The sequence below is a fragment of the Phalacrocorax aristotelis genome, chromosome 21 (assembly GCF_949628215.1).
Source record: "Phalacrocorax aristotelis chromosome 21, bGulAri2.1, whole genome shotgun sequence".
Classification (NCBI taxonomy): Eukaryota; Metazoa; Chordata; class Aves; order Suliformes; family Phalacrocoracidae; genus Phalacrocorax; species Phalacrocorax aristotelis.
The window spans coordinates 7,056,498-7,068,537 of NC_134296.1; the positions used below are offsets into that span (position 1 = coordinate 7,056,498).

Below are 12,040 nucleotides of genomic sequence, written 5' to 3' on the forward strand. Positions count from 1 at the left end.
GTGGTTAATAAGCAGATTGTGGCAGAAAGTCAAACGAGACATTTGACTTCACCTTTGCGAACGAGGTCGCATTTCTCTTATTTGTATAAATATAGGTAGGTTGAATAGATATAATGGAGATAAAATTCTCCATTTCTGTGATCTGGTTCTTCGAAGAAAGATCAAGGAGGGAAGTACTGAAGCCACGGCAAGTTTTAAGGATTAACTGCAGCGTAGATAAAAGGTTTTAAAAAGCCCCACGAGGGTTTTAATTTGAACAGTGATATTCAGCTAAAAGAGCTTGAATTGGCTAAAACAAGAAAATGAAAAAAAGTCTTGGTTTATAAACCCCTCTGGAAATAACAGCTTTGGGGGTGGTTTTTATTTGCAATGGAAGATTGATGTCTCTCCCCCTTTTTCCTCCAACCACCAGGCAGCTGCAGCCAGTCCGACCAAGGTTATCCCTCTCCGAGGGGCCGCTCCTTTGGCTCAGCGCAGCCATTTTCCAGAGGTACGGACACGCAGTTTGCTAAAAATAGGCACATTAGGCACATGAGAGCTCCAGATGGAAAACGGGAATAAATACACAAGTCAGTGCCTGCAGAGGAGGAAGGCAGTGCCGCCGGTGCGCGGGCAGCTCGCTCAGGAGCAGCTCTCGTAGTAGATGACTCGCTTGTTGATGGCGTCCCGGATCTTTCCCACGTGCTCCTCCAGGCCCACCAGCCTGGCCGACTTGGACATCAAAGCCTTGTTGCTTTCCTGAATTTCTGTCTCTAAAGCTAAGGAGAGAGGGCAGGAAAGGGTTACGTGGCGAGACGATCGGACAGGAGGAAGGCACCGCGGCCTTTGCCCTCCCCAGCAGGCTGGGCTGAGCCTCCACCTCCCTCCTGCATAGCTCTGGTGGGGCAAGGGAAACAAATATTTGCCGCCTCCTCCTGCATTCCTCTTCTCCCCTCAAAACCGACACAGCTGCTCCAACCAAAGCCATTACCTTTGAATGCTTAAAAATGGAAGTGAGCACATGGAGAAAAATGGGCCGCCCTGGCATCGCAGGCAGGGCGTCCCTTCCACAGCCACCCACGCACCCTGGCAAATTCTAAGTTTGCTGGCACAGCACCAACGCACGCAGCCCAAATCTGCACCATCTCACTGCCAGAAGTATGTTGACTTCCTCCTAATTTCTTTCCTTCACCCCACTGGGAGTCAAAAGCTCTTCCCCAGGGCGAGAGATTATTACATTGAGTTCACAAAGGGTCTTACTTTTCATCGTGAGCATCATGGCCAAAGTCTCCTCAAACAGAGCCTGTGCCTCCAGGTCTATGCTTTGCACCCTGCTGCCCTGCTCTCCCAGAGCCGGGCTCTGCTCCATCCTTCTCTTCAGCTCAGCGTACATTTGTTTTACTTGTTCAAAAGCCTGTGGAAAAGCAAATAAGCAGCAAAGGTAGGATGGAGCAAATAGACTGGGGGAAATGGGATTTTCCAATGTTGAATTGATTTTAAAGATTAAATGGATACTGCACTAGAGCTTTGCCACGATGTTATCGTGCAAACGCGTAACCGTTTGTGATGCACTCCAAAAGATGCTGACTGACAGCTGTATGGGCTACTCTGCCTCAGACAGGCGATACACCAGAGGTAAGTTTCCAGCAAAAAGCATTAGGACTGAGAAAGTTCCTGGACAAATTTGGTAGTGGGATACTGCATCAGATCAACAAGCAGCAATATGTCTACGCACAAGCCGTGGCCTGAACAGGAAAGCCTCCTCAGCTCATCCAAAACCATGCCAGGCCACAGCTGGCTTTGCTGTCTAACAACAGCAGGGAAGCGGAGCGCAGCCGTGGCCGCCCCGGCCGGCGACGTGCCGGAGCCCGGTACCTGCTGCGCGCTCCGGGCCTGCTCGCCCGCCTCCCCGGCCGTCTGCCGCGTGTCGGTGGCCCGCAGGCGGTTCTGGTCCACTCCACGCCGCAGCTGCGATAGCCTCTCCATCAGCCCGTCCAGCTGGCCCGCAATGGACTTCACGTTCTTCTCGGCTGGACCAAGAACAGCCTCGATCTAAAACCAGAGTGGCTCCACATTAAGGAGGAAATCACACCCGAGCCCCGCTCCTGATGTTTTTTCCCTCCGTGCAGGGACGAGCTACGCTGCTCAACAGGCACATCGCAGAAGCGGGGTTTCAGAGGCACTGGACGGCTGCTCCCTGCGCAGCTCAGCGCGGCAGCCCCGGGGCTCGTCTCAGTGGGCTCCGGCAGGGACCGCGGCTGGTGTTTGGAGAAGCACACAAGCGAGGCATCGCAGAAAGAAGAGATTTTTACAGCAAAACGATCCCATTTCCCAGCTGCATTGGTGCAGGGCTCTACCAAGTGTGGACGTTTCAAAGGAGCGGTGAGCAGGGCATAGTATCAGTATTTGGGAAGTCACCACACATCGCTATAACTTACCTCATCAACACGTTCCTGGATGAACCGGAGGGAAGAGCCAGAGCCCCTGATGGCACCCTGGGCCTCCAGGAGCACCGTGTTTGCTTGTCGCAGATTCCCGACCACCTCTTCCATGTTGCCCTCCACGGCGTTCGCCCGGTTCCTGGGGAAATGTGGGAAACAGCCAGGAGTGAGCGCAGATAATCACATGGGCTGGAGCTCAAAGTTGCAGAGGCTGAATAAGGAAGCTTGAGAAGCAAGACAGGGTTGTTACTGAGAAGGTTGCAATCGCCCTCCCCCAAACGCCACACATCTGGACACACTGCTCTCCAGCAGGTTTCCTTCCGAGAGGAGCGTTACTTCCATTTCATACCCCCGAGCAGAGGAGACAACCTGAGAGGTGAGAGCAAAGCCTTCCATTAAACTAGTTAGAAACATTTATTTCATAAGCAGTGCAAGAAAAAGTATTGAAGGGAAGGCAATAACCACTGAACCAGTTTCAGTGAATACTTTTCTGCTTGCAGTGGGACTATTCAGGTCGGGTGATAGAGCTCCCCGAAGAAAGCCAGACTCCCTTGTCTCATCACTTCCAGCAGGTTAAGCAGGTGTCAGACACTAGCAAGGAGTTTACATGCTTATCCCACTAACCTCGCTGGGATATTGCTGCAAGTCAACATGTGACAAAGTAGATGCTCCAAATTTGCAAGGACACACTGTAATTACTTTTTAAGGGACCATGGGATAATCCTCCCACCTTTCACCCAGAAAACAAATAGCCCATTTAATCTCCTCATGCTCTCTTGTGCAATTAGGATGTAGGTCACCAATATCGAGCAATACCAGGGCAACCCTGTCATCTCCCATCGCAGGGACTCGAGAGAGGGAGAAAAGCTTCCATTACTTTTGGTAAAGACCTGCTTGCTCTAGTATCTATAACAAGATCTATTCTTGGCAGCCAGATTTCTTATTTGTGTTGGGGGCACCAGGGAGGTGTCTGCAGAGATAACAGACCCATTCTTTTAAGCACTGTATGGACGCAGAAGACTCTGGGCTAAAACTTCACATTGTGCAAGTCAGTACAGCTGCAGAAGAGTGCGATTTCAACCCAGCTGAGAACTAGCACGCTCACTCCAGCTGAGCGACCCTCAGCTGCTGAAAGCCCTTGAACCCCAACCGACCTGGCTTGTTCTGCCTTCTGCTGAAGCTGCTTGGCCTTAGCGATGTCCTCGGCCGTCTGGGCAAGTATGCTCTCCGGGCACTGCAGCCGAGTCGCCAGATTTTGGATCTCGGTCATTTTTCTCAGGACTGCAGCAGCATCCGTGGGGAGACGCAGGGAGAGAACAGACTCGCTGATTTCCTGGATAGTGGCAGGGTCCGTGTCCTTGTCTAGTGAGCAAACAGATAGACGGTGTCAGAAATGGGAGAGGAGGAAGGTGGGAGTGCAAATGCAAGGGAGGATGAGGGCACACATCCAGCCTCTCACGCACACAGTCTCTTCATTTCAGACAGCTGCCAGGATCCACCCTGAATTTAGTGCCCTTGAATTTAATGTGCTTCTCATTCATATCAGTAAAACTTTCAGGAAAGTACTAAAATGATACCCTAGTGACAAGAACACCTTGGCTAAGCCCAGAGCAGAGTCAGGTGGACCTCACTAAGCAAATGAGGTTGTGTTTCAAGACAAGCCTTTTTTTATTTCACAAGTAAAAGTTAATAAAACCGAGGAATCAGAGGCAGGCAAAGCCCACGGGACATTAGCCCAGCGATTAGCACGGAGATATCTTCACTCATCATTAACACCAGGCAGCACCAAATGACCTGATTTTCTTATTCAGCTAATGCTCATGAGGCTCATTATGTTATTACAATCTGTCTGCAAACAATAAGTCATCCCACTGGTTTATAGGACAACGAGGAATTCCTGTCTGATTAACAGTCTGCTCCAGAGATTTGTCTGTTTATCTCCGGTCAGTGAGTGTCGCCGGTAAACGTTTCTGCATCGGGTCAATGCCGATTGCGAATCCTCGGAGAGCACCAGTCGCGGGAAGGGTTTGTCCTCGAGCCCCAGAGACGGCTCAAGGCTCTGCAGCAGAGCGCGGGACCCAAAGCAAGCTGCTGCCGGTGCTACAGACAAAAGACCACCCCACCACAGCTTGCCACTTTTGTTAATTCAGTTCTTTGTTTTCGAGGTAATATTTGAGAGCGGTTCACGGGGGGATGTCGCGAGACATCACAAAAGCCCTGCGCACAGAGGTCAAGGCTGTGCAGTACCTCCTGCCCCACGGACCTCTCCGATGGCCCCCAAACGTCCCCAGAGGGAAGCGGGCAGGGGCTGCCCTGGTGACATCCCAGGGAAGGCGACAGAGGTAAAACAGCCAGGATTAACTGGGGTCGATCTGAACAGCACGGTCAGGCCTGAGCAAGCTGGCTGGCCAAACTGCAACCCCTGACAAACTCACGGACTTTTATACCGCTGAAACCTCTTCTCCCTTTTTCAGAACGCACTGTCCAAGCCTGCCCTGCCATCCCAGAGGACGTGCGTTACCTTTGCTACATAAACACCCATGTGCGGATAAACTGGATACCCTAGAGCTTAACTAGGGTGAGCTATACAGCTGGCTCCCTCGTGCTGTACTCTCATACATAATATGACTGTAAAAATCAGTTTTTTCCGTGCACAAGCCAACGTGCAAAGACACACTTTACAGCTTGCAGCACGCTACCTGACAAGAAGTTTCGGACTTGCTGGATGAACTGCTGGATGCGCCGGACATCTCCTTCTATCTGGGTCCTTGTTACAGTCATCTGGTCCACAAGCTGCCGAGTGTTGCTTTGAATCTGATTTGCAGACATCTCTGTTGTTTTAATCTGCAAACAACAATATTGTGATGGAGCCATTTCTTCATGACCTGGAATCCCAGCAGCCCTGCCTCAACTCTGAGCGAACCGGGCAAGGCACTTGGAAATTATGCTGTTCCCCATTCTTAATATGCCGCTGTTTTAAAGGACTGTAGCTGTTAAAGATTGAGGGTTGAATTTGCAAAGGAAGCCCTCAAACCGGGGCAGTACTGTTCAGCTTCTGAAAGCACCTTTGAAATGGATTTTGAACAAGTTTGAAAACCCCCTTCCTCTTTGCACGCACCCACGAGGCCGTACAAGGAAGCTGCAAGAGCACTAACACGCGCGTTCTCGGTTGCATCAAATGTTAGAGCAGATACACCTGCGGATTCAGCGAGTTTTCCACATCCCCACCCCTTCTGCCATACTAATCCCAAACCAGGGGGAGGACAAGCTTCCTTGTGACATTTCCAGAGCCGTTCGCATGCCGTCAGCTCTGTGGTTCCTGTGCTGGGGGGAGGCAGGACCCACGCACGCAGCGGGAAGTCTCCCACTCAAAAAAATTCCTGAATTCCTGCAGCTGTCCAAAAGATCATGCCTCAAATCAAGTTTGAGACTGGCTATTTTATCACAGCTGCTTCTCTTCACAGCTGTCCCCCCAGGCTCTGCTGCCTGACACCGAAGGACCGAGCCGGGGCTCGGCCGCGGGACAGGCATCGCTGCCCGCGCTCACCAGCCGTGCCGTCTCCTGGAGCCGGGCGCTCAGGCTGCGAAACTCCCTGGCAGCTTCCCCGGCCGTGGCGAGGGCCCCGCACGAGAGCGGGAAGATGCCGTGGCAGGGGCGGCCGGCCCCGCAGGCAGTGCTGTTGTCTCGCGGGCAGAGCAGCCCCTCGCAGCGGGCAGGCGTGCACGTCTCCGCTCGGAAGCCACCGCAGATCTGGAGGGGGAGAGAGCGGTGGGGCAGTGAGGGCACTCGCCTCGCTGGCGAGGTTCTCAGTGCCCTCCGGGAGGCAAAGCAGCACATCACAGGGGCCACAGTTTCAACAGAGCCTTGCCAAGGGAGCTCAGACACTTGCTGTGCTCGTGCAGCAGGGACGGAGCCAGCCCTGCCGATGGCGGAGCATGCTGCACAGCCCAAAGGACCGGAGGCTGTGACCTGTAGAAGGGCAGCCAGAGCTACGTACACGTAGAGCAGCACTGAATGCCACCCCTGAGACAGCAGCGCAAGGTCTGCATCTCCTCAGTGCCCCAAGCTGGAGCATAAACGAGAGCAACGCAGGAGCTGAACCCCAGTGGCTCACGAAAGTAACCGAACGCGCCTGCAAGGAGCAAACATCTCATTTAGTCTCAGGCCGGCAACATTTCCCCTTGTGGCAGGGGAACCCTGCCCAACCTGTGCAGTTTGCTTTGGGAGGGAGAATGGGATGAGAAGACCCTGCCCTCTTGCCTGGACATCAGTGGTTTTAATTGTACGGCACCTTGTAGAGTTACCACCCACCAAAGAGCGCGCTGCAGCAGGGGCACGTGCAAACCCAGAGCCAGCGCGAGCACCAGCACAGGCTGCTCGCTTGGGAACGTACTGCTGCCCTGAAAAGCAGAGAGGGGAGGTTGGTGGTCTCCACAGCAACCGCACATTAGGAGACACTGAAATGGATCTCCATGGCAATAACAAAGCAGCAAAGGAGAAATAAAAGAAATCTCATCCAGAAATTAAGTGGGTCTTTGAGATACAAGAATTGACACATGAGAGAATCCTTGGAGGAGAAAGTGTGTGCGTGGGAGGGGGGTGGTGGGCAATGCTTCGGTATCTGTGCTCCCTGGGCAAGGCACGCTCAGACAATTCTCTACTGATGTCCCAAAGCAGCAGGTTGTTTGGATGCCATTTATGAGTCTCTCTGGACAGAGACCGTGTCTTGTGCTGGACTGTTTGAAGAAAGACGTATGACTGCAGGGTGAGACTTCCGCCTCCTGAGCACCTCAGGGCCCTCCTGAAAACCAGATGCGCGCAGTAGGGAAGTCATAAAACCGCTTTGTATCTTCACCTTATTTACGACGGGGGTCAGGTTGGGAGATGAGGCTATCTCGCCCTTCAGGGCCAGCAGCTTGGAGGTGGACTCCGCAAGCCCCCCCTCCAGCCCCGCGACAGTCCTGCGGCTCTCCCGGGACTCGGCCAGCAGGTCGGAGGCGCCGGCGACAAGGCTCCTAGCATTGGTGGATGTCTGGTAAGCAGATCTGATTGTATTGAAGGCTCCTGCAGGAATAAAACCAATAAATGACACAAATCCCTTCGTGACTCATAAATGCAGCATAAACAGAGGCATCGACTACACCCTGCGAGTGGATGTTTGCACAGAGAGGAGGGAGACACAGCCGGAGCGATTAGTCACTACGGCACAATGAAGAGGCTCCCTTTATTTCCAGATGCCTTTCAGCTATTCCTTTGGTGAGCTACATAGCTTTCTTGAAGGACTAAACTCCGGGCTAGGCCTAAAAGACTGAAACAAAACTAAAGCAAGGTGACGAGCACGTGCTGATCCGGGGCTTTGCTCTGTGCAGCCCAAAAGGGCTTTGGCAGGGTGGGACAGGGGCCTTTCAGAGCCCCTTCCCTGGCTCCTGAGCAGGCCCCGCCGCTGCCCTCCAGCACAGCCTGGAAGGAGGGCGGTCAGGGACACGGACCTCTGCGCCCTGCTCGGACGGCGAGGTGCGGAGCGAACCTGCCAGGCAGCGGCTGCTCAGCGCAGCTCGCGCGTCCTTGGCCGGCTGAGCCGTGTGCTGCAGCAGGGAGGGGGAGGCAGCAATGAGGCACTTGGAGAGAATTAACTGTAGCAGGGATATAATAGCAGCCTACCACCAGCATCATCACCGGGCTTAATTAGCTCTTCTCCTAAGCACCTGACAGGCGCCTGGCTCTCTTCCCCACCCCTCCATCCCTTCCATCTGTGCACAACCTTCATTATCTCAGCTTCCTCCAGGGTTCGGTGACACGCTCCCAGCAGGGCTCCCCCCCTTCCCACCGCTCCCGCTGCGCCCCGGCAGCAGTTTGTGCTGGCCAGGGGATGGGAATGCAGCGCCTGTGGAGCGAGCTGCCCAGCCCCGAAACGCTGGAGCAGACAAGCCGATTAGCATGAAACCCCGGGTCATGGACCAGGGGCTGGGTAGATACATCTTCCCTCCCCAATGAGAGGGATGCTATTTGCTGCTCCTAAGCCGACAGAAGGTTAAAAACTCTATCTCATCCACCTGGCCAGTGGGAAACCACCAGGCACAGTCACACTGAGGTAAATTAACAGCTGCAAATTAAGAGGTATTACAGCCGCAGCACTGTACCTGACAGATCTGTGCTGCGCCTGGTTTCAAACTGGGTCTTCTTGCTCTGATACTCGGTGTTAGTGATAAGCAAGCTGCTGTTGAGGGCTTCGAGTTCCCTCGACAGAGAGGCAGTCTCATCCGGAAAATGAAGGTCAGGATTTATACCTCTGACCTGCCCTCTGAGGGAAAAAAAAAAAAAGGCAGAAAATGTGAATTCAAGTAGAGAACACACCACCTGTAGTCAGAGCAGGGTGCTCTCGTGCTGGGATGCTGCCAACACCCGGTGAAGGGGCACTTCTGAGCCCAGAGGGCTGATAGCCGAGGACACACCGCGGCCTCGCAGGTTTGCAGAGGCAGCAGAGAGTGGGGCTAAGCTACAACTCGCAGGGCTGTGCCCACGCAGGGACCGGGCAAGACGCCGACCGCCCGGAGCCTGTCCGCCGGCCTCCTGCCTTTGCAGCATTTTGCACAGGACACGTGGAAGCGCTGCTCTCCTGTGTCCCTGGTCACCACGTGAACGGAGCAAGATTTTCAGTTACGGAAACAAAGCAGAACACGCGCAAGTGGCCCCGTGCGACAAGTGGAGCGAGCACACGGGAAAAAACCAGCATCCCCTCCTGGCTAAGGGATCCACCCCTTTCGCATCACCCGTCCCTCACCTCATCGCAGTGAGCATGCCGCCCACCTGGGCCAGGCTTTGCTCTGTCACAGAAGAGCGGCTGAGGATGCCCTGCGCCTGCTGCACGCTGCCCTCCGCCTGCGAGAGGCGGGGGCCGAGGCGGGAGCCCCCGCTGCCAAGGGGCAGCCATGAGGTGGAGTTGCTGAGGCCAGCCTGGCGCAGGCACAGGCGCTGGATGTCCCCGTCGTAGGCGCGGAAGCAGGGGTGGCACAGCTCGCAGCCGGGGTAGGTGTTGCAGTGGCCCCGCTGGCACTGGTCGCAGCGGGAGCCCGTGACACCCGGGCGGCAGAGGCATCGGCCCGTCGTCTTGTCGCACCCCACGTCCTCTGTGCCCTGGAAGTCGCAGTCACACTCTGAGGGATGGAAAGGTGGAGGGATATAGAGGTGAAGCCCACAAAAGGGGGAAAAAAATAATATTTTAAAAAAAATATTTTATATATATACACAAAATCACCCCCTTTTGGACGGGATGCCAGTGCAATCTGTAGTTCCACCCACCCATCAGCCCCTGCAGCTTCTGGGAAGGAGGTGGCACGGGCAGAGGAATGGGAAGAGCCCCCAGGCCCAGTCGCCCACCCAGCCCCTGACCCTGCAGGGCTGGACAGGCACGGCCAAGGGTCTCACCCAAGGCTGCTGGGAGGGAACCAGTGGCTACCTGGAGATGGGCAGAGCAACAGGGATTAACTAGGAAACTGTTCCAGAGAGGAAACTCCTCTTGCAAAATAGCGTGGGAGAAGCTGATGTCAGGACACGGGCCAGGTGCTCTTCCCCAGATAACCCATGATTTCACCGTGCTAAGCAACACCAAGCCAAAACGCAATGGATGCTCCCTACCTGTGCACCCTACCCGGACGTCTCCATAGTGCCTATCTGGGCAAACCTGCTCCTGCGTGGCAGAGCACGTCCGTCCCGTGAAGCCTTCTCTGCACGGGCACTGTCCTGTGAACTGAGGAAAGTGAAATACATCAGGGAGACCTGGCTCTGGATGCTTTCCTGGGAAAGCCCCCCCCAAACTTCTCTGCAGCACTAAAGCCAGCACCATGGACGATCTTCTCTACTCAGCCTGAGGCCCAGGATGAGCCCATGCTGCTCCTGCCAGGCTGCAGCCTCAGCCACGGCGACACAAACAGTCTCCAGACAGCCCCAGCATTGCAAAGCAGAGTTTTAAGCTTTGGTTTAAAGACAAAGGAATCGCCCATAAGCAGCTGGTTTCCCATCTCGGGTCTCCTCCCTGTACCGAGCTCATCTAAGACTTACCTTTAGCTCTTAGAGTTTATCATGGGGTTTTTATATGTTTATTTTTCCTAGTTGTGTCTCTTAAGCCTGAAGTGACACACAAGCTTTTCATTGACAAATGAGGATAATTAACTTGCCTGTGTGAAGATCTCTTATTAGGGCTTCCTTACTAAATATCAGGCCTTTTAAATTGGCTTAATCTTGCCTCAATAATTACAGCCTTCTTTCATTTTCTTGAATAGCCTGTCATAGTGGTTTCCAGGAAATAGGAAAAGGAAAATAAGAGCAGGATGTACATGGGAATGCATGGCCCTTTTGTGGAGGCTCCCACAGATGGGACGGGACAACAGAGCCACCCAACAGGTGCTTTTGATGCTCCGAGCGATCCCCGGCGTGGTACCGCCCAGCAGGGACGCAGCTCCATTGCAGTGGCACTCTCGGCTGTGCAGCTCGACCCCCCGCTGCCCCCGGGCAGCCCCTCACAGCAGCGTTCGCAGAGTTGGGAAAGGAAAAATGTGAGCAAGCTTGCAGGTACATGCATGAGAGGAGGAAAGAAGAATATTGCTGAAATAGGCTGAATCTACCCTGAGGATGCTCAGGGTGGGCTGGGCGGTACCTGGTTGCAGTGGGGGCTGCGGGAGCCGTGTGGGTGGCAGCCGCAGGGCTGGCAGCCCCGGCCGCTCCCCATCTCCCAGTGCTCGGCCGCACACTGGTCGCAGTTGTTCCCCACCACGTTGGGCAGGCAGAAGCACCTCCCCGTCTCGTCGTCGCAGGGCATGTCCTGCCGTGTTCCCAACGCGTTGCAGGTGCATCCTGAAATGGGGAGGGTTGTGTCATATTAAAAATTGGGTGCAGAGCACCAGCCCGGCTTCCCACAAAGCCAGGACCACAGAATGACCTTGCAGCCACCCAAAGACGAGCTCTCCTTTCTCTCCCTTCACACCTGAGCTCGGCACGAGGGACCCACACCCCTGCTCTAACACCGCGCTGCCTCCCCAAGCGCTGCAGCAGGACTCGGCAGCCCAAGAGGCCTCGGTGTCCCTCCAGCCCAGCCGCACACGCGACGCTGACCCGAGTCACGGCTGCCCTCTGCTGCGCACAGCTCCGCTCGCCCGCACGGCATCGCCTCCGGCATCGCCCGCGGCTTCCCGAGCTCTGCGCGCCTGGGAGACACGTGGGAGGGGGATACAACCCTAGACAAGCCCCAAACTCTGCCTTCCCTGTGCTTTTTGCCAAACTTATACCCGAGACAGGCCACAGCCTGAGCAAGGAGGTTTTATAAGCCTTTGCAAAATGTGCCTTTGGCTTGGAAGCCCCAAATCAAAGCTGGCCAGGAACCAGGACCCTTTCAGAGCCACTGAGGATGCTGAGCACAGAGGTGGGGTGGGAGCACCCCAGGAAGCAGGGGTGTACTCACTGCGGCACCCTGCGGGGTTGGTGTTGGCCAGCTGGGTGAACCCTGGCTTGCAGAGGTGGCAGCGGTCCCCCTGCACGTTCTCCTTGCAGACACAGCGCCCCGTCAGCGGGTCGCAGATGGAGCCCGGCACGGTGCCATCCGGGTCACACTCACAAGCTGGAAACA

At 54.9% G+C, this 12,040-nt stretch overlaps 1 protein-coding gene across 13 annotated transcripts in view; it reads right to left on the reverse strand.

The window, feature by feature from the left end:
• Positions 1-219: 219 nt before the first annotated feature.
• Positions 220-12,040, reverse strand: part of LAMB3 (laminin subunit beta 3) — a 68,216-nt gene continuing 56,395 nt past the window's right edge. For all 13 annotated transcript variants that reach the window (XM_075115501.1, XM_075115503.1, XM_075115498.1 and 10 more), the window contains 13 exons: positions 11,876-12,031; positions 11,075-11,271; positions 10,057-10,168; positions 9,203-9,575; positions 8,562-8,722; positions 7,277-7,485; positions 5,968-6,171; positions 5,120-5,264; positions 3,575-3,782; positions 2,418-2,559; positions 1,855-2,031; positions 1,240-1,393; positions 220-758 (listed from right to left, as the gene is read on the reverse strand). In XM_075115501.1, coding sequence (XP_074971602.1) covers positions 622-758; positions 1,240-1,393; positions 1,855-2,031; positions 2,418-2,559; positions 3,575-3,782; positions 5,120-5,264; positions 5,968-6,171; positions 7,277-7,485; positions 8,562-8,722; positions 9,203-9,575; positions 10,057-10,168; positions 11,075-11,271; positions 11,876-12,031 — 2,375 coding nt within the window. In that variant the 3' untranslated portion in view covers positions 220-621. The remainder of the gene's footprint in view (positions 759-1,239; positions 1,394-1,854; positions 2,032-2,417; positions 2,560-3,574; positions 3,783-5,119; positions 5,265-5,967; positions 6,172-7,276; positions 7,486-8,561; positions 8,723-9,202; positions 9,576-10,056; positions 10,169-11,074; positions 11,272-11,875; positions 12,032-12,040) is intronic.